This window comes from Nylanderia fulva, unplaced genomic scaffold, assembly GCF_048542155.1.
Source record: "Nylanderia fulva isolate GAGA-0341 unplaced genomic scaffold, ASM4854215v1 Scaffold20, whole genome shotgun sequence".
NCBI lineage: Eukaryota > Metazoa > Arthropoda > Insecta > Hymenoptera > Formicidae > Nylanderia > Nylanderia fulva.
Window position 1 is genome coordinate 346,789 of NW_028190264.1, and position 23,803 is coordinate 370,591.

The window sequence follows — 23,803 nt, forward strand, 5'->3', positions numbered from 1 at the left end:
ATTATGGCTACGTTTTATGGAAATCCGTGTGCTATAGCCTTTACTTATTACATTTCGAGATATACACCGGAGAGAGGACATCGCGCGGTCGAATGAGCAACGACATGGCGGACAAATGATATTAACGGAGTCCGTCTAGCTCGCGAGACCCCCCGGGTTAAAAAGAGTCCATCCGTATAGAACCGGGGTCTCGGCCCGTTACACGCGAACTTTATCGTACGTCAGGTCGAACAACCCCTCGGTGCCTCGGATCCCTCCTATCGTTGTCCCTCAGCACGACTGCGAAAACGCTTTTTCCAGCCCCTGGCACTCTCTTGCGGGACACTTTCTTCGGGATTTACGCTGTTTCGTAATATAAGTCTAATCAAAATATAGGGTCGCGATATCGATCGTCGATTTTGGGGACTTTCCCGAGATTTTACTTCGCGCGCGATCCTCGTTATGCAAATTTCCGGATTAGATGCGCGATATCGCGATCCGCTATGGTGTAAAAATAAACGGAAAGCTCCCGCGTGTATTTTGTATATTCACGTGTGTGTGTGGGTGCGCAAATAAATCCGTTCCTTGAGTGGGTTCACGAGTTAAGTTCAAGAAGGTCGCGCGCGGAAAGAGAGACGACGCTTTTCAGACGGGTGATATAGCGCTACAAGTACGAGAACCGCCCCAATTTACGATTACGAGGCACGAGAGGGTTTCAAACGAAGGGTTAAACCGGGTTTAATCAATTCCCTGCCGAAATGCGCCCAGGTCTCTCGCATACCTCGACATTGACGAGGCGGATTTACCCGGATTCCATGACCCGTGCGAGAACCGGCGACCAAGTAAACGGCAAATAATATAAGACGAATAGCGATAACCGTCGGTTACCGTCAGTCAACGTCCGAGAAAAATTACGGAAAGTAACGGGTGAAAAAGACAGGAAAAATGCGAGACGCTCCGCGTATTTTCAGGAAAAATTGTGTAAATCCGAATAAATGAAAAGAGCGACGCAGGCTGGTTTTAATTCCTGATTATTCTTGAAATGACATTCTAGAATTTAATATCTTGCCTCTTTAAAAAACCATAAAAAGTTTACTACAATAAGACGTATTACGTTGTGCTATAGCGATTGCCATAAACCTTTCTCGTGGTTCTAAAGATAAAAGAATGAATATATCACGGTTTTTCTGCGCTGAAAAAATATTTGTTACTAACTTGACTAAACCTTTCAACTAAATATTCTTTTGTTAATTGAACATATATAAAATATTTTAATTAAATATAACACAACAATTAAATGAAATCTAACAAAACGTACTTTAATTGTGCAAAAGGATTTATCAATATGTACAGTCAATCAAAATATAGGCACTTGAACTTATAAAATTATGCATCCCCTTAATTGAACATATAAAAATATTTGAATTAAATATGACATTAATCTAATAATCACATCTAATGAAACGTATATTTGACTTCAATATACATATATTAATATGTTTAACAAAATAGTAATTTAGTTGAAAGGATTAGTCAAGTTAACAAATTCTTCTTTTCTAGTATATAATAGCTCGTTTTACATCAAATTCTTAATATCATCAAAAAAATGTTCATTAATTGAGATATACACATTTCCATTAAAACTTAATGAATAAACTATGTGAAATGCGAAATAATTATAATTAAAACAATGAAGAGAGAAAGGGACTGTCTGTTTAAATAAAAATTACAAGACAGAGAGAAAGATCTCTCTTCGCTTTTGTTTCATTATTGAAGAATCTTATTTAGAGAAATGTATCTTAAAAAAAAAAAAAAGAAATGGAAAAGTTTGCTAACACAGAGTTTAGCTACATAGGTTTTGCTGCACTTCTCCGGCCGTAAACGATAATGCAACGGACCGCGATCCGACGTGAAAAAGTCAAGAAAGGTCCGTTTAACCGACGGTTTCCTATTTTTCGGACGCAATTTCTTCGCGGCATCCAAGTTTTCTCGTATAGCCAGACAGGAAGTCCGACGTCGCGGCGCCGTTCTTGCAATACAGTGGAACGAAATAGAGATAGACAAGAGGAAAAATATCGCTTTCGCTTGATGCATCTCCTCTGATGCATTCGTTCAAAATACACAAATTAAATTTTTGAGTTATATATGCATATATTCTTACAGACAGAATTTTCTCTTAAAATTTATCCTGAAAATCATTTTTGTTATTGTTTAATAACAAATTTATTATTTAAAAGAATGACTTTTCACTTTTATTATTTTACGCAGAGATAATTTTCTCTTAGAATTTATCTTAAAAATCGTGATAATCGTGGGACAATATGGAAAGAATTTTATGAGTTTCTTTGATTAATATTTACATCACAATTAAAAAATTTCTGTTTTTATTTATTTTTTATTGTGGTGTGAATAATAATCTGAGAAACTTATAAAATTCTTCCAGTACCGTATTATCCCACAATTGTCAAAATTTTTAGGATAAATTTTAAGAGAAAATTCTCTGTGTACAAAAAATAATGAAAGTAGAACGTCAATTCTTTTAAATAAATTAGTTATTAAACAATACTAATATTAGTGGCCATTTTTAGAAAATATATTATTTTAAAAAAATTTGGGATTTTTCTTTAACTTCTTACATAATTTACAAAGTATAATACTAACGAATATATGATAAATTCAATAATTGAACAACGCTGACGTGCATCTGAATAAATAGCAATTAACTTGATTATTGAAAACGGATTATCTTCCTTATATTCTCATATTTACTTACGTGTATGATAAATATATAACACACTGTAAAAAAATTTGTTAACTTGATTAAACTTTTCACTATTTTGTCAATTGAACATATATTAGTATTTAAGTCAAATATACGTTTTTGTTAGATTTAATGTTACATTTAATTTAAATATTTTTATATGTTTAATTAACAAAATAATATTTAGTTGAAAGGTTCAGTCAAATTAACAAATTTTTTTACAGTGCAGAAATGAAAAATATAATCAAGATTTCTTAAATAATTTCCCCTAATGTTTCGGTAATAAAATCTCAACGATTTTTATTCTCAAATAATTTTCCGACAACCGTTCCGATTAAATAAATTTTCCAAAATGTTTATATATAAATGATTAATATATAAATGATTAATTTTATATAATAACAAATTTATTGTGACGTTCCATTTAGCCGGCCGATCTCAATTAGCTCACTTGACCTTACATAACTAAACGTATTAGTTAAAATTCATGGCCGACTCTAGAACGGATCGTGCTCTCAAGTGTGACCGCTGTCGCGTAATTGAATCGTCCGTTTCATCCGGAGCTAAAGCTAATATACTAAGAGAATTAGCGAACTTATGGCATTCATATCGCGTACGACGCGATACGCGAGATACTACTTAACCGGCGCGCATAAATATAGAAATTATTTTAACTTAACCGAAACTCGAGGGCTATAAATGATTTTACAACTTGCGCGAAAAGAGGGCGCTCGAATCGCCAGCGCCCGCTGTAAAGGATGGAATCCCTAATCCTCGGCGCCAATTCTCGAAGTTTCGTGTAAGCTTAACTACTAATTGGACACAATGTCCGCGGCTCTTGGCACTGTACTATCCGACACGGACGCCTGTTACTACGAGAACTTTGCAGATTGTAATTCCCTGTCTTGCTCTGTCTAACTACTTTATCAAACCCACACGAAAACGCGCGTAGACACACACATATATACGTATATACATTTGTACTCTTTGCTCCTCTGCCGTGTTACGATACAGACGGAATACCTATTGATAGAAGCTGTAAAGGATTCTCTAATGTAATGTGATTACAACTATTTCCCTAATACGTGCGCATACATTGAAAACATTTGTTAACTTGACTAAACCTTCAAATCCACCAAATTACTAGTTTGTTCTTTAAATATATTAGTATCAAATATGTTTTGTTAGATGAAATATATATTATATTTAATTTAAATATTTTTATATGTTCAATCAATAAAATAATATTTAATTAAAAGGTTTAGTCAAGTTAATAAATTCTTTTTCAGTGTATATAATTTTATTTATATTAATTAATTTTATTATATATAAATATGTCTTCTCTTCTATCTCATGTATTTTATATTATGCAATAAAATCCTTTGTAAATTCTTCCTCGCACTTTAAGCTTTCGCGTGACTAATTTAAAACATATAATATAAATTAACATAATCAATTATTGTTATAAAAGAAAAGCTATAATTATATTATATAATAAAAGTTATGGCATATATTTTAAATAATACAAAAAGTCAATATACGTATCCAATGTAGAATTACATTAAATATAAAACTAAAAAAAAAAAAAATAATAATTTTTTAATTAAAATTGAAGATTGTAGAAAATTTTGAATTGCGAATTTTTACGGATTTTCATAGATTGACAATAAAAAATGAAGGAAAAGAATAGACACAGTATAAAAAATATTTTCATTGAATTTCTCCAAAGATTATATTTTCCGTAGAATCACGTTGATTAGGGTCTACCCCGAAATCGAGAGAATCATGGGCAACAATGTACTGATTGGAACAGTATAGTACTGATTTTCCAGATTGTGCACTGATTTCATATTTCTACTGAACTTCGTATTGAGAATTTTAAAGACGTGTCTAAAAAGATATATGAAATCGTAGAAATATCAAGTCGTATTATATGTTTTATGTTCATTTTTATAAGAGAATATTTTTGTATTATCAATATCTTCTGATAAATATAAAAAATCTTAAATATTTTTTTCGCACAGTCAACGTAAATTTAATACTAAAATATAACTTTTTTCTTTTCGTTCTAAAAGAAAAATGGCCATGAATTTTAGTCACTGGTTAATTTTATAAAATCAAGTGAGTTAATTGAGCTTGCCAACACGATGATTTTTTAATGATGATAAATGGACCGACGCACGATGAGATTTTCATGATATAATTAATGCTCGTTACTTATACATATATACATATATAAACATTTTGAGAAAAATTATTTAATCGAACCATTGAAAAATTATTTAAGAATAAAAAAGCTGAGATTTTATTACCAAAATATTACTAAAATAATTCGAGAAGTCTAATATTATATTATATTATTTCTTGATTTTTTGTTACGTATTTTATCCATTTATCATACATGTAAATAAATATAAGGGAGACTATAATAGCGATATTATTAACATGGGAATAGTAGAGGAGCCAATTGTTTTTGGCACCACATCGATCGTGTAATGGTATAGTGACACGTGCGAAAACCATCGACAGTAATCCATTAGAATGAAAAATTAAAGACTACAGGCGAGTGAATCGACGAATTGACCGATCGAAATATTGCGTACGCACTAAAGTAGGCGCACAAATCAAGATAATGGTAGATATTTCACGAATACAACAAACCGGTGACCGGTGTTCTCCGACTCGCATTGGGAATCCCGGGAGATTCGTGCGTATGCAGCCTATCTATCGTATTGATAGAGAGACGACTATCCGTCTTTATTTGTCTTGTCCCTATTTCTCGTTCACGTTAGACAGCCCTTTCCGTCAATTCTTCAAAGTTTCCGCGCGGAAATTGATGCGGAAAATTCGAAAAATTTTCGAGCACTCGTAAAGGAACATTTGTCGAAAAAAATAGCATACGAAGGAGAAGATTCTCTTCTTCTTCAATTCTGTAATCTCGACGCATAGCGCAAAATCGATACAGGGTTCCGGGAAAAGCTGAATTGTAAGCTTCATTAGCGTGAAAACTCATTGGCGCGAAAACAGGTAAACGCATGGTCCGGAGAAAGAAGAAACATCGGTAATCGATGTTATGTAATGTACGTTTTTAATCGGCTTAATTGTAAACCGATTGTCGATATTGGACTTTCCATTATCGGGGAGAGTAATAAAATTATCGCGAGACAATTTAATCATATTTTAATCCCTCTCGTCCAAGTTTTGCACATTTCATAAGAGAAATATTCGAAAAACATTATTTTCTCTCATAATATGTTATATACAATAAAAAATATACGGGAGAAACAATTCTCTCTGCGACGCAAAGTCTGACAAGACCGCAGCCGACAAAACTGGTATTCTCCGAGTTTGTTCTATATTGTATGATTATATTAAAAAATGTGTCGTATATTTCTACTTTAATTTAGTTTCTTTCCGACTTATGACAAGCGAGTTTCTACTCGCGAAAAAGAAGTTTCTTTATGAAGAAACTCTTATAAGCGAGAAAAAATATATATAGCAAAATAATATATATATATATATATATATATATATATGTATCTGTTTCAGATATTGCAATATTGACGTCCCTTGAAATCCATATCGTTCAAAAGCTCTATTGACGCGATGACTTCCATTACTACCACCCAAGGAATCAATATTAATATGAGCTACACATATGCACATACAATATATACACAGTGTTCAAAATGCAGCGGACTTTCCGTCTAGAAATTCATCGACAAAAGCGACATTAATTTTTGAAAATAAAAATATTGAGAAAACCACACTGAAAAATTGGTTAATTTGACTAAATCGTTTAACTAAATATTAAATCATATTAATTAAATATATAAAAATATTTAATATATTTGATTTAAATATATAGAAAATTTTCTCTTAAAATTTACCCTGAAAATCATGATAATAGAGACAATATAATATTGAAAGAATTTTATAAGTTTCTCTGATTAATATTTATCACAATAAAAATATGAATATGTAAGATATAAAATATATTCGATTAATTTTATTGTGTTACATATCAATACTTTTTATTGTGATAAATATTAATCAGAAAAACTCTTATAAAATTTAACGATTACCATAATTTTCAGGGTAAAATCTAAGAGAAAATTTTCGTCAAGTTATTTCCGAGTATTTTTTTCCGAGTTTGTAAATTCCTATCGTTTATTTACAATTGTTAACTTGTAAATTACTGATATAGAATACAAAACTTTACAAAATTTCAAACAAGCGCAAACAAAAAACAAAGCTTTAATTGAGGAAGTTTATAAAAATTAATGAAAACGATAATGGATGAAAAAGTGAAATTGGAAAATAAAAAATCGCTTTCTGCCGATATGTTCGGCCGGGAAAGCTCGATTTCACGCTGGCCCACGGAGAGTTTAAACGAATGAAAGATGGTCCGCAAGATCTGGGACACTCTGTACAACGGAATTGCTGCGATAGCTGTTAGCACACGTCGCTCGGATATGGAATTCAATAGAGTAACGTGTGCTCGCTCGAACACAATACCCGGGCGTCTCTCCTTCCTCCTGCCGGTATACCACATTATGTGTATTGTGTATTTGCCTAGATAATGAGACGTCACGGGCAGCTCTCTCGGCGCGGTCGTTATTTATAATCCACAATTGATTCCGCTCGCTCTCCTTTCGTCATTCAATCCGCCAATAACGTGGTGTGCGTGCATCCTCGTGCGCGTTAAACCACGTGCACATCGAAAAACGACGAGCGATAAGCTGCGATCTGCTGCAAACGGTGACCAAGATAAGCCTCGCATATTAAACAAACACAAATTTCATTTTTTATTGAAATATACGATTTTTAATTAAATATATAATAATGTTGCAAATACAGATACCGTCCAGAATGCTTCACCTTTTGATTGGATGTGACAGAACGAATGTCGAATGAATTTTAGACACCGTCTTCTTTTTATTCTGTACACTGAAAAAAATCCATGTACTTTTACATGGAAATTACTGGTTCAGAACTGAAAAGTTACTTGCTTATATCACTGTAATTTTTTTTCCATTTTAAATTTTCCATTTTCCGTTTTAAAGTGAAAATGCATATTAATGTAAAAATACATGTAAAATGTATGTAAAATTACTATTTTTATGCAAAAAATCATATGTAATTATAAATTTATTAGAACTTTATTTTATAAGTATTTATCTATTTTTTCTTTATAACATTATTTTATAGCATTTATACATTACTAACATTTCCTATTTGTAATTACATGTTCAGTGAAATATTTTTAATCTTGAAAATATTTCATATGAAATTACATATAATCTGTAATCTTCCATATAAGTATCAATATTGCATGATATGTTGGGTCGGAAAAACCTAGCTTAATCATGTAATTTTACATAAATATTTTTTTCAGTGTATTAATTATTTCAATTTACAAGTTAAAAATTATTGGTCTCCTCGATTTTTTTTTTGTTTCCAAAGTACAATGTCGATGAATTTTTGGCGGTGAATTTCTAGAATGGAAAATCCGCTTTAGATTTCGAACACTGTGTATGTGTATACATATATATCTAGCTCATATTAATATTGATTTCTTGGGTGATAGTAATATAAGTTATCGCGTCAACAGAGCCTCCAAATAACGATATGGATTTCAAGGGACGTCAATATTGCAATATAAAATTAAAATTCACAAAATTAAAATTGTTTTTATTTAAATTCTCATATTAATTCTTTAAATATTTATATAAATTAATAAGAGAATAATCGTACATTACTATTGCTTTAAATCCTGCGTTTGCATTAATAAAGAATAGTTTACTATTCCAAACTAGATTATCGTGCGCAGAGGTGGGAGAACCTTTTGCCTCAGCTCGTAAATCCGTTTGGGATCCTTTTCGTGCGGAAGGTAGCCCCAAGATGCATCAAGGATTTCGTCTTGAATTTTGCACGCGCTCAGGGGGCACGCGGCTCCCCACTTCGATAATATAAACAGCATTCGCTTTCAGCGAGAAGATCTACCGCAGGAGAAAATGTACCGAGACCGAGTATACTTGCGTACGCAGTGAAACAAAGTTGTTAGCTCAACTAAATTTCGACTAAATAATATTTGGATAGTTGAACATATAAACATATTTAAATTAAATACATATCATATTCAATCTAATGAAATTTAAATTTTAAATACTATAACACATGTTCAATTAATAAAATAGTAATTTTTTGACATTCTTAGAAAAAAAAAAAAAAATAAAAATTCCAACGTTACATAAGAATCACTAAAATATCAAATATATTATCAAATATGTAGTGTATTTAAATTTCGTGTGTTAAATACACTGAAAACATTGTTAATTTGACTAAATTAAATTTCAACTAAATAATATTTTGTTACTTAAACATAAAATATTTAAATTAAATATAACATTAATTCTAACAAAATGTATTTAAATACTAATTATATGTCAAATTACAAAATAGTAATTTAGTTGAAAGGTTTAGTCAAGTTAACAATTTTTTTCAGGGTATGTCGGCAATATAGAAATACATAAGATTACCTTGATGAATCTTTCAACTTAATCTTTCAAGATTTAAATACTAATATATGTCCAATTAACAAAATAGTAATTTAGTTGAAAGGTTTAGTCAAGTTAACAATTTTTTTCAGGGTATGTCGGCAGTGTCATAGAAGTGCATAAGATAAACCAATTTTTTGACATTCTTAGAAAAACAAAATAATTGCAACGTTACATAATAATCACTAAAATATTAAATATATTTTCAGAATAATTTATTTAAATTTTGTGTGTTAAATATATTGAAAAAAGTTGTTAACTTGACTAAATCTTTCAACCAAATACTATTTTATTAATTGAACATATAGAAATTTTTAAATTAAATTAAATATAATGTATTAAATCTAAAAAACGTGTATTTAAATACTAATATATGTTCAATTATTAAAATAGTAATTTAGTTGAAAGATTCATCAAGTTAATAATTTTTTTTCAGTGTCGCACAATTTCAGACATTTCATATATTGTATATAAATGCAGAATAAACAGAGCTCAAGCAAGTCAGAGATTGAAAAACCATTCGTCGATATATTACGCTCCGTTAAATTTCAAAGATAACGAAAAATCGCGAAAAGTTTTTGTCACGTAAAATCTGTCCTGCGTGACGCAATTGTAAAAACAGTACCTGGTGGAAGAGGATATCGTCCATTTATCCGCGATGCGGCTTGCCGATTGGTTATTTAGCTTCCGATCCTTTTTTTGCCGTTGAAAAATAAAAGCGACCAGCGGTCAGAAAAACGAGTGGGTGGTGGACGAACACAGGGTGGCACGTATTGTGTGGAAAAGTTAGTAAAACAACAACGAAAAAACATAAAAAAACACACAAAAAAACTGTCGACGATATTACGGCGTGTCCGGCGAAGCGGACGTATAATTTCCGGCCTGACGTTGGATATCCTCGTCAACGTGTTCCGTACATTCGCGAAACGCGCTGTCTCTTCCGCAAGGCAGTTTGTTTGCGTTAAGCCGCGTATAAACCTAACGAACGTATGAACGAACCTGCAACATCCTATCGAGGGATCAAACCGTCACGAGCTGAAAGGGACCGGTTTTTTCTTCGGTTTCGCGGAGCAAAGGACGGGACAACTATTTGTTTTTCATCTCCATCTTCCCTAAACACATCGTCTCCTTGCTTGTATGCGTGTATTAATATTGAAAAAATTGTATGTAAAATGTATGTACATTATTTTCTTCAATGTACAATGTATTCATTTATTATCGATGTGTGTATTAATATTTAAAAAATTATTTTATATACACGGAGGGAATTTTCTCTTAGAATTTATCCCGAAAATCAGGATAATATTGGAAGAATTTTAGAAAAGTTTCTCTGTGTGATTAATATTTACTGCAATAAAAAAAAAATAGTAAAATTAATCGAACATATTTTTATTGTGATAAATATTAATCAGAGAAATTCTTCCAATATCATATTATCTCAAGATTATCATAATTTTCAGTGTAACTTTTAAGAGAAAATTCTCCCTGTGTATAAAATTATTTTATATACGAAATATTATATACACTAAATTATTTTGTTAATTGAACATATATTAGTATTTAAGTCAAATACACGTTTTGTTAGATTTAATGTATTATATTTAATTTAAATATTTCTATACGTTCAATTAACAAAATAATATTTAGTTGAATAATTTAGTCAAGTTGACAAATTTTTTTCAGTATATATAAAATATTTATATAAAAAAATTGTATATAAAATTATATATAAAACGCAAATTTCTCTTCAAATATGTATGTACATTCATTTGTTATCAATGTGCATTAATATTTAAATAATTATATATAAAATATCATATATAAAAAATTATATACATATATAAAAATTATATACATATGTAAAATATATAATATATAAAATATATACATATAATTTATACACATATAAAAAAATTTGTTGTCTAAAATGACGTATGAATGAAAGAATATACGTAAATCAGATTGAAAAACTGCATTTCTTTTGAAATACTAAGAATAAATCTTGCTCGGGGAGGCCTGTATCCGTTAAATGATCGAACATAACGGATTTTAAAGAGCCAGAAACAGAGCGATGCTGAACAACTCGCTGCCTCTACATGTGCCTTATCTAGAGTGACGGCGTTAAATCGGCGCGCGTGATCGCGCATACTAATTCAAACTACGAGATATATATTTCGGTTTTCCTGCACCACACGTACTTAGACTTCTTCCCTTCCCCTCGCGTAATTTGTTTAACGTATGCCGCGCATATCAGATGAGAGAAATTCCAGACGTGGACGGGAGAGATTCGTTAACTATCGACCCTCGACTGCGGATGGCTAATACTAACGCGATTAAACAAGATAAATGATGTGTTTCTTATCTCCGCGTCTTTTCGCGCGCTATCATTAATCATTTCGATATATAATACCATTTTCCTTGTGACACAGACTCGGAAACGATGGAATAACAATGAACTCTTTAGCTGCAAACGCCAAGGATCCATCTAACAAACGTTTGCACTGCAAAACATTTCGAAAGAATAATTTATTTAAAAATTGCTTTTCGCAATTAATTTATAATATTTGCTTATATATTTCACGTTGATACAGGGTGTCCCATAGGAAATTGTTGAAACTAATCAGCTGTCAATTTTTAATGCATGTAGTTATTGAGACAAAAAAAATTGTGTTGAAAAGAGGGAATCTGCAATTTTTAATGGATATATAATAAATAAAATGTTTGTATGTCAGTTTATTTTATTGAAAAAAAGTAATAAAAAAGTGCTAATAATTACATATGTAAACTAATGATAAATACTTTCAAAGTGCACACCATTTAAATTTGTACAAAATTCTGTTCTTTTAATACAAAAACTCGTAAGAACTTTTTCTAACATGTCATTTTTACTGTTATTGACGGTTTTTTAAATAGCTGTTATTAAATCTAGCATTGTTAAAAATATTTATCATTAGTTTACGTAATTTTATGTGATTATTAGTTCTTTTTTTATTACTTTTATCAATAAAATAAACTGATATACAAACCTTTTATTTATATCCATTAAAAACTGCAGACTTTCCTCTTTCCAACACAATTTTTGTTTTCTCAATAACTGCATGCATTAAAAAATGACAACTGATTAGTTCCAGCAGTTTCCTATGGGGCACCCTGTATAAAAATAATAAAGCCAAAGTACTTGAAAATTCCAGTGCACCCTCATCTCGTTTGCCGATAATTTGAAAAGCTTCTTCGCTTTGTGCAGCTAAAAAGTAAAAACTGAAGTTGGGACTTACTTTCTCGCGAAGCATGTCCCTCACCCTGGTCGCCTGGCTCCTGCTCCTGTGCAGCTCCAGCTGCAATTCCAAACACCTCTCCTGCCAGTTGAGTTCCTCCACCGTCGTCGTGTACCCGTCGAAGCTCTTGGAGGTGACGTAGCTGGGCCGGACGTCCAGCTTCTCCCTCTTCAAGTCGACGCTGCCACCAGCGGTGGTCCTCGGATCGACGAACAATCTCCCTGTTTCGTACATCCGGGCAACCGAGGGTTGCTGCTCCGGTTGCCTGCCGGAGAACGAGAAGGCCCTGTCGAAGTGAGCCCTGCCGCTCGAAGGCCCAGGCTCGTAGTTCGACCTCCCTCTGCAGAGAGGACCGCCGGCTTCCTTCCCGACGTCGTAAGCCAAATCCGAGGTAATGAATGTCCTCTTGTCCGCGTACTCCACGTGACCGCTCGGCTCGGAAGTGAAATCGTACGGACTGCACTTGGGCTTCTCCCGCAGCTCGATGTAGCCGGCGCTCCTGGCGCTCTCGGCGAAGCTCTTATCCTTGTGGAAGAACAAATTCGGCACGTTGACGTAGGGCGAGTCCCTCGCGTGCACCACCGCCGGCGATGGCACGATACTGGCGTCGATCTCGCCTCCCGCATTGTTGTTGTTGTTGTTGTTATTAATATTCCCGGAAGAGGCGCTAGTGGCGGTGGCGCTGACGGCGGTGGCGGCGGTGGTAACGACGTGCCTAGGCCGTGGCGGCGGCGTGGGCGCCTGTCGAAGCTGTCGGGGCCAGAGTCGCGGACTGTCCGGATTCGAGCCACCGGTTTGTTGCGCGGAACCGCTCGGTCCGGCAGCGCGAGACGACGACGGACTGCCGCCGGCGGTGGCCGGGCCCGACTGGCCACCCGGGGGCCCGCTGCCCGCGTCGTGCACGCGCGTTCCCAGCCGCGGGCTGCACGGCGCCGAGCTGGAGCCGAAGTCGCCAGCCAGCCTGGTGATCGGGTCCAGGATCTGGGAGAGACGGCGAGTCGACGACGAGCCGCGTATCTCGTCCATCTCGTTTATTACGCCTTTATTATGACGCCTCTTCCTGCCTGCCGCCTACTTCTGCTTCCTGGGGTCCTCGAAGGATCCTCGGTGCATCGGGCAAGTCGCGCTTGTGCTTCTTCCCTTCTCGAATCAGGGCGTTCTTCCTGCGAGAGATCGTCGAGGCATCGACGCAGAAGCTGCTCATCCTCGCCATTTTGGTACCTCACACGCTCGTACGGTCATCGTCGATCGCGACATCGGGCTTGCGTTGCGATCTGAAAATAAAGGAATATTTTTTCACATTTTAGAAGAATATTGTGGAACCCTGCGGTGATATTAAGCAAAGAGGGATGAGAGACGATATCGTAAAAATGGCTTCGCCGATGGATGGGAACACCCATCTTTTTTTATGTGAATTTTGCTACCAGGGATATCGTGTCAACTGCGTGACTCGGAGTTTGTAGAACCTTATACGGATCACGACCCTATGTGCAGTACTTTTTTTATATTATACGTTATGTTATACGTTATATAAAATTTAATAATTGCATTCGACACATCGTGACATTCGTATAAAATTAATTATTAAATATTAATGAATTAGTAAAAAGGCGAAAGAATTTGTACAGTTTATTATTCATCAATTGGCTGGAATATTTTATTGTCAAGATGTGTGGCGCTAAAATCATTTGTAATCCGCGGTTTTCGACGTTCTGACGACAGATATATTCAAAAGGATGAGAAAAATGCGACGCGAAAAGATGGCACGCAGGGCTGCAAAGTTTATTTTAAGGTCGACGTTAAAAGGAGCCAAATGAAAAACCGGATGGAGGGAGTAGATGAGTGCAACCCGTCTCGTTCTGCAATTACTACACGGACGACGAGTCCGCCCATGAAAAATTCCAGTCTTTGCGAGCCGCCGCAGGAAGTAGATGACGAGCATAAATTGAAAACTTAACGTAAAAAAAAAAAAAAAAGAACCGTGAGCGTCGAAAAATAAAAGTCGCTACATCTTGAAATAATCTCTATTTACAAAAGCGAACGAGGAGTGCTTTCTTTTATAATTATAAGCAAAGTGTACACTAATTTTAGGAAACAAGAATATTAAAAATTGAAGAGAAAAAAGTCAGTCCTTTGATCATAGAATGCTTCTATTACTATGGTAATTAAAAATTAAAGAGTTTACATTTATTTTCATTATTAAAAAGATTATATTTTACATACATAGAGAAGATTAATATTTCCTCTCTTGTTGCACGAGAAAAAGATAAATTGATAAGTATGAAATTTTTTTCTTGGAAAAATATTATAATAGAACGACGTAACATAAATTGTGACACGTCAGTCGTGACACGTGACATATATATATGACACTGTGAATCAGCTTTAAACGATCGCGAGATCACCTAATTTCTTCTCACAAATTTGACGTTAATTTGACAAATGACCTCTTCTTTATGTGACTTTTATATTCATCAGGTTTCTCTCTCTAAGAGAATAGACACTTTTATTTACAATGCAAGTAAAAAAATCTTTGCATTAAAATAGTATTAAAAATAATATTGCAAACTAATTATAAGGTAAGGAAATAAAACTTTGTTGGAAACTTAATTTAAAATAGACTTGTCAAATAAAATTCTTCAATTTAGAAAGATTAATATAATCCTAAAAATTCATAATATAGAAAATTAAACTGAAAAAAATTTGTTAACCGTTCAACTAAATTACTATTCTGTTAATTAAACATATATTAATATTTAAGTCAAATGCACGTTTTGTTAGATTTAATATATTCTATTTAATTTAAATATTTGTATATATACGTTCAATTAATAAAATCTTATTTGGTTGAGCGATTTAGTTAAGTTGACTTCTTTTTCAGTGTAAAAACTTGCGTGACAAATAATTATGTGCATCGATATCTTCAAAGAAAAGGGCAGATCGATCAAAGAATTTATAGCCACAGAGGACGGCTTACCAGGTTTGGGACACCCTGTATGCAGGCGTTGTTCAGAGGTCCCCTGCGGTGTCCATGAATAAATTTCAAATTAACTTTCGAACGATTTCCGCGTTATACGAGGCGCGACGGAAGCCCTCCGCAATCTCGGAGGTTCTTACGAGAAGGCACCCTTTATATCACCGAGGGCTCGCTCGCATACTCTCTATAAGTAAAGCCTCATCCGAGACTGCGAGGAAGACTTTCATTGACGTAAGACTTTCCGGCTGATCGTTAAAGTATCGCGGCATTAAAAAATTCTGAAAACTTGCATGGAGTATCGACTTTCGAGGCACGAGAAATATAAAGAATCCTTAAGAAAAAAAAGAAAAAAAGAAAGTCTTATACGAAACGCAATACAAATTTTCTTCAATAATTTTTGTGCACTAAAAAAATGTGTTAACTTGATTAAATTGCTACACTGTAAAAAATATGTAATGTTACATAAAAATATGTAAAATTATATACGTAAATAATAAATGTAAAATTATATACGATAAATAATGAAAAGTTATACATTTTTATCTTTTATCGTGTAATTTTACACTTATTATTTATAATTAGTATAATTTTACATATTTTTATGTAATATTATTACATATTTTTTTTACAGTGTATTCTGTTACCATATTAGTTAAACATATATTAGTATTGAAGTCAAATATACGTTTTGTTACATTAAATATGTTATATTTAATGTAAATATTTTATATGTGTAATTAACGAAATAATATATTTAGTTGAAAGGTGTAGTCAAGTTAACCAATTTTTTCTAATGTGCTTTAAAATAAAATTGATGATTAAGACATATATAAGTTGTAAAGTTTCAATTTTATAATTTTTTGGTCAAATTTTAATTTAATATATCTACAACATAATTTTTTTCTTTTTTTACAAAGAAAGCTGCCGGAAATTGCGAGAAAAATACAATAATCCGTTACGTCTATTATTGAAAACCGATATAATCGTTACAGAGTGAAGCGGAGATATAGACACGAGAAATAATATAAAGGATAATTCTTATTTAAAATGCAATACAAATTTTTCTCAATAATCTTTGTGCTCCACAATAAAATTGATAATTAAGACATATTAGCTGTAAAGCTTCATTTTTATAATTTTTATGTCAAATTTTAATTAATATTTAACGTAACTTTTTCTGCGAAGAAATTGCGAGGAAAATACAAAATCCGTTACTTCCATTATTGAAAAATGATATAATCATTGCAACGCGAAGCAAAGATATACATCATCATTACACAGTATAGAAAAATTTGTTATCTTATTAAAAACGATTCTCGTTAAAATTTTTGTGTTAAATATTTAACACATTCATGTGTTAATTTAAAATATAACTGTTCTGTTCATTGAACTTAAATGTTAAATTATTTAAAAAACTGAAAAAAATGTAAAAATAACACAATGTGCATCTATTTTCAATTTTACACAATAAATATATGTTTTGCATTATTAGTGACAAGATTTTTCTGTTAAAATTTACAAAAAAAAAATGTAATTTTATATTTTATAATATAAGTGGGGATGATAAAATCTACAATTAACATATTTTTTGTTAATTTTTACATTAAAATTATGTTAATTTTACACAAAATTTATTTCAAATTATTTAAAGTTTTGCATTTATTTTGTGTGAAAATATTAACACAATATTGTGTCTCCATTTAACATATCCATATTATGTCTAATTAACACCAAAATTTCTGTAGACCGTTTAAGACATGTGATATCTGTTAAATTTAACAAAAATTTGTCAACTGTGTATGCATATTATATTATAATCATGCAGTCTCGATCTAAATTGTATAATTTAATAGAAAATTCGATCAAATTATACACAAAGCGATGTATATTAGTTTGAATAATTTAAATATTCTTTACATAATCCTTCTAATTATAATAATCGCGTTCTCATAATGATAACCAGTGTTGTGCTTAGATGATTTAAAAATTAGCTAGATAAAGATAAGATAACAATATATAAATTCATCTTAGATAAAATGAAAATGATTTCGTTTGAATCTAGATAAAAGATAAAATTATATGGCAATTCATCTAGATAATAATTTTGAAGACTGCTTATATAAACACAATTATAAAAAAAGTAAATTATAAAAATATATGTATTTTTATTTATAAATTTTTATCGCTCACTGTTTAAGTTCCACTATTTAAGCATTTTTATATGTTATATGATTTTAAATCAAAATTATCTGAAAATTATTTTAGATAATTTAGTAAAGATAATACTTTTCTTCATCTAAGATGCAGATATAGATAAAATACATATTCTTATTATTTATATAAATATAAAATGACACCAAAGTTTCATATAAATGATCATCTATATAATTTTATTTAGCTATAATAGCAAACACTGATGATGACGATTATCAAGCGCGAGAGAAATCGCGGGAGGAAAATTTTCCGCAGCTATACAACTTCAATACGACACAGTCAATTGGACGTTGTTAGAATGTTTTGTCATTGCGTAACTAGCGGCGGTCACGAAGGCAGGTAGCAGTGGGTTCGCATTTTGCATAAATTACGCGTTCTTCTGCCCCGGCTTGCTTTTGTGGTCGCGTGATCGCGCGACGTTATTGTCGAAATGACGTTTGGCCGCTCGAGGCGCGGCAAAACAAATAGACGACCGACACGTGAAACGTATGTAATAATACCTGTACACGTATGTACTTACATATATGGAGACGTTGTTGAGCGATTTTCCACGGGACAAATATCGTTTCGCGAGAGATAGGAGGAGATTGAGAGAGAGAGAGAAGCCGGAACGGCGTCGATAATTTTCACGTATATTTCTTCGAGATTCTCTCATTGATTCATTGCGTCCTTGCACGCGAAATGTGCGCCTTTAAAAAGTGAACGTGGATATCGTATATACATAGTATCTATATCGTATACTAATACATATTTATATATACATGTAGTCACGTTTCAAAGTAACACGATCCTCTTGCAAAGATGTGCTCCGATTCTCGAGATTTCTCGGAGATGCGATAAATTTGCGGAAACGCGAAAAATTGAGAAACTCGTATCATCGGGCTATGATTTTCAAGTAGGATAGGCTTGTATAGAAGAGAGCAGTTTATTACGATATCAAGTCTTATCATATCTTAATGTGAATGAAAAATATACATTTATATATAATAATATATGATAAATTATATAAATATATTAATAAATTATTTAATATAAAATATGCGACATTTAATATGGTATAATTATACTAATCACAGATACAAATATTTTAAAAATAGCTTTTCATTATTTTCTTCACGATTTTATATTAAAAAATATATAATTCTTATTAATATAATAATTATACTCAATCAAATGATTATTGCACAGAATTTTCTCTTGAAATTTATCCTAAAATTCATGATAAGAAAAATTTCATAAATTTCTGATTAATATATTTATCACAATTAAAAATATTAATATTTATACACAAGAAGATATAAAATATGTTTGATTAATTTTACTAAAATGTATAATAAAATTTCAATAATTTTAAAATATATTAAAAAAATATATAAGTGATAAACATAAAATATTTTACAATGCAGCCTACAATATTTTCAATCCAGCTTAATCAATTATAATAATTATGTAATTTTCGGTTTATTATCAACCATGATAAAATTTGTAGTAAATTTTGCAGTATAATATAACAAGACATTTTCTCTGTTTATCGAACATTGAAAAAATAATTGTTGACTAAACTTTTCAACTAAATTATATTTGATTAATTAAACATATAAAAATATTTAAAGTAAATATAACATATTAAATCTAACAAAATGTGTATTTGACTTAAATACAATACTAATACTTATTGTATGTTCAATTAATAAAATAGTAAATTAACAGAAAGGTTAAAAATTTTCTTTTAGTGGACTAGAACATTTAAAAAAAAATTCAACAGATTCTCCCATTTATTAATTTTACGCATGATTTAAAGTATTACAATTGTTCACGGAGAGAATTTTATCTTAGAATTTACCGCGAAAATCATAGTAAGTAATAATGAGACTTTAATAATTGAAAGATTTTTATTAGAGTTTCTCTGATTAATATTTACAATAAAAAATATTAATATACACATACTATGTACAAAGTAAAATTAATTGAAGCTATTTTATATTTTACTGTGGTAGATATTTAATATTTTCATCGTGGTAAATAATAATCAGAGAAATATAAAATTCTTCCAATACCACATATATTGTCCCACGATTACCATGATTTTCGGAGTAAATTCTAAGAGAAAATTTTCTCTGTGTAACCTAGTAAATCTAACAAAACGTGATTTCACTATTAACATATCTTCAATTAACAAAATAGTAATTTAGTTGAAAAATTTAGTGTCAAGGTAAGAATTTTTTCATTGTAATAGAAGACTAGAAATTTCTTAAAAAAATCAACAGATGATTCTCTCATTTTTTAATTCAATATTAAATATTAAAAATATTAAAGATATTTAGAATATTAAGAATATTCAATTTAAAATATTAAATATTAACTTAAAAATATTAAATATTAAATTCTAAGAGAAAATTCTCTCTGTGTACATAGTAAATCTAACAAAACGTGACTTCAATACTAATAAACCTTTAATTAACAAAATAATAATTTAGTTGATAGGTTTAGTGTCAAGGTAAGAATGTTTTCAGTGTAATAGAAGACTAGAAATTTCTTAAAAAAAATCAACAGATGATTCTTTTATTTTTTAAAATATTTAATATTTAATATTTAATATTACAAATATTAAAGATATTTAAAATATTAAAAATAGGTTAAATATTAACTTAAAAATATTAAATATTAAATTCTAAGAGAAAATTCCCTCTGTGTACATAGTAAATCCAACAAAACGTGACTTCAATACTAACATATCTTCAATTAACAAAATAGTAATTTAATTGAAAGGTTTAGTGTCAAGGTAAGAATTTTTGCAGTGTAATAACAGACTAAAAATTTCTTTAAAACATCAACAGATGATTCTTGTATTTTTTAAAATATTTAATATTTAATATTAAAGATATTTAAAATATTAACAATATTAAATATTAACTTAAAAATATTAAATATTAAATTCTAAGAGAAAATTCTCTCTGTGTATATAGTAAATCCAACAAAACGTGACTTCAATCCTAACATATCTTCAATTAACAAAATAATAATTTATTTTATTTTTTAAAATATTTAATATTTAATATTACAAATATTAAAGATATTTAAAATATTAAAAATATTAAATATTAAATTCTAAGAGAAAATTCCCTCTGTGTACATAGTAAATCCAACAAAACGTGACTTCAATCCTAACATATCTTCAATTAACAAAATAGTAATTTAGTTGACAGGTAAAAAATTTGTGCAGTGTAACAGAAGAGACTAGAAATTAAAAAAGAAAAATAAAAAAAAAAAAAAAAACTCAACAGATGATTCATTTTTAAATTTTATTCTAAAGTACTACAATTACATGATTGATGACGACGATAATTTCTGCCCACGTTCGTCGTCGAACAACGGCGAGTTGTCGCGGCAATTCTTCTCGTTCTCGGCGTTTAAGCGTTAATCGGCGCGTCGCAAAAGGATCGCCGGATTCACGCGCAGAATTTCGCGGGACAATAATCGGAGCAAACGGAGAAAAAAAAAAAAAAAAAAAAAAAGAATCGTCGCGACACCGTGACGTCGATACGACGCGCGACGGCGCGTTCGATTCCGCGAATTCCGCTCGTAAATTTCTCACGCGCGCGGACACATTCGGTTAAAAAGAAACCCGACAAGTTCGTTATAAGACAGAGAGCAAAAGAGAGATGAAAGGGAGAAAACGCGTCTCCTCTCTTCGCGCGGACAAAAGATGAATTCGAGACCGATGACCTTTCTCTCTCTCTTTCCCTCCCTCCAAGGGAGAGAAGACACGAAAAGGGGAAAGATATAGAGAAAGAGGAAGAGAGGAAGGTGAAGGAGAGCAAGATCTGCCGTTAGTCGATCGCACGAGAGGACAATTTTTTTTTTTTTTTTTTTTTTCACATATTTTCCTGAGAAATAACGCGTTTTTGGGAATCACCTGGTGATCGACCGGCGGTGCCAGTTTTTCAAACTTGTTTCCTCTCGTCCAGTCTCCTCTTCTCTCTCTCTCACTCCTCCACAGTAGCTTACTCAGCCCTTTCTCCGCGTTATAAAAAAAATTCGCGCGGACGAGCCGCATCCTCCGAAGGGCCGGAATTGTATTGAAGTACCGACCCGCAGGGTGACAGCTCGCGCAAGTAGGTCAGGTACCGAAGGTGGAGAGGGGCGGATAGAGAGAGAGAGAGAGAGAGATACCTTCCTGCTGTCTCTCTCTCTCTCTCCCTCCGAGATTAAAAAGGCGACACTCACCTTGCTGCGACCTGGGTGACGGGTTGCCTTGACAGTTTGAAACGGGCGCATCGAACGCACTCCATGCCTCCTTCTTCTCGGAAGAACAAGCGGCCGCGCACTCCTCCTCGTCGGAGGGACACTCGTAACACCGTGTCGTGTCGTGTCGAGATAGTCCCCCTGGAGAGAGAGAGAGAGATAGAGATAGAGATGTGGAGAGAGAGAGGGTATTAATACGTCTCGTTTTTCGGGGGGCCCCGGAGCCGGTGCCTCGACGCGCTGTCAACAACTCGACACGGACGGCGAGCGTGGACGCGCGCGAAAAGCGAACGGTCGCGGCGCGTGGACGCGTGGAAATTTGTAGAAAAGGTACGCGCACGGGAAAGACGGAGGAGTATATTCGCACGGCGGCACGTCGCGTCGCGAGTCGCGAAATACGCGTGCGAGTCGGCCGAGCTCGGCCGGACTCGGCCCGCTTCGTGACGCGGCGGCTCGGCGCCGCCGGTGGCGCCGCCGCGCGGCGCATGCGCCAACTTTCCCGAATCTCGCCTCCGAGAATTCAAATCTCGACCAACGGAATTTTGTATAAATAATATATATGTATGTACGTGTTTGCGATGCGAGAGAGATGAATAACGCGGCATTGTAATTTGCGATGAGATATTATATAGGGAGAGATACAGCCTTTTATATTATTCATTTCGACTTTTTTCTTCTATTTTTATATTATATTTTTGCCATTTATTTTATTAACTATTTATAGTAATAATGATTAATAATAATAATAATAGTAAAATAATTAATCATATTTATTATTAATAATATTAATAATAATAATTAATATTATTATTAATATTTATTTATATTATTAATTATTAATTATTATTATTATCGTATAAAATAAAAGTGTATTCCAATGTTATATATTATTTCTTAATTATACTCTCGAATACACTTTTATTTTATACGATAATAATAATTAATAATTAATAATAAATAAATATTAATAATAATATTAATTATTATTATTAATATTATTAATATAATTATATTATTAATAATAAATATGATTAATTATTTTATTATTATTAATTATTATTACTATGAATAGTTAACAAATAAATGGCAAAAAATATATATATATAATCGCATATATATATATATATATATATATATATATATAATCGCGGAAGATAAAAAAGGACACAAAATGGAAGAATATTTCTTTCTTCCTCTATAAAAAAAATATGTTTCTATATATTTACCTATTAAATCAAATATGGAAATATTGTGAAAAACGTGCATAAAATGTAAAAATAATATCAACGCTATTTATAAATCGACGATATTACGCATACCTGTTTTTAATTGTGCACCAAAATTGCATCTTCGCTGCATTTTGGCTAGATGACCGGCAAAGAGAGAGAGAGAGAGAGAGAGAGAGGGAGATGTTCGTCGATGCATAGGACTCCAGGACAGGTCTAGATATCGAATTATTATGTTAATGCGTAATAACGATTGCACACGATGTTCATGTTACGACGCAAACACTTTACGAGACATTTTTGACAATTATTTACTCGCGAGGTTCACTTTTCGAGGAATAACGATCGCGAGAAATACGGAACGACTCGCACCACGTCTTTCCGTGTATAACTGACTGATTCGAAAAGGATGCTTCGAGAATCGCAATATCGAAGAATCGCGACTCTCGAGGTATCGATACAATCGAAGTAGCACGTCACAACTGCGCGCGAGTTTCAATTTCATTCAATTTGAAAATTCTTAAATTACATATTATATAATAAAATTTATATAATAAAAATTTAGA

At 32.2% G+C, this 23,803-nt stretch overlaps 1 protein-coding gene across 4 annotated transcripts in view; it reads right to left on the reverse strand.

The window, feature by feature from the left end:
* LOC114944038 (uncharacterized protein CG43867) overlaps nucleotides 1-23,393 on the reverse strand; it is a 101,432-nt gene extending 78,039 nt beyond the window's left edge. For 3 of the 4 annotated variants that reach the window (XM_029319751.2, XM_029319754.2, XM_029319752.2), the window contains exons 1-2: nucleotides 21,994-22,419; nucleotides 12,576-13,849 (exon numbers count right to left, since the gene is read on the reverse strand). In XM_029319751.2, the coding sequence (XP_029175584.1) occupies nucleotides 12,576-13,601 (1,026 nt within the window). In that variant the 5' untranslated portion in view covers nucleotides 13,602-13,849; nucleotides 21,994-22,419. Of the gene's footprint in view, nucleotides 1-12,575; nucleotides 13,850-21,993; nucleotides 22,420-23,330 lie in introns of those variants that run through there. The other variant, XM_029319747.2, reaches the window with a different exon arrangement.
* Between the last annotated feature and the right edge of the window lie 410 nt (nucleotides 23,394-23,803).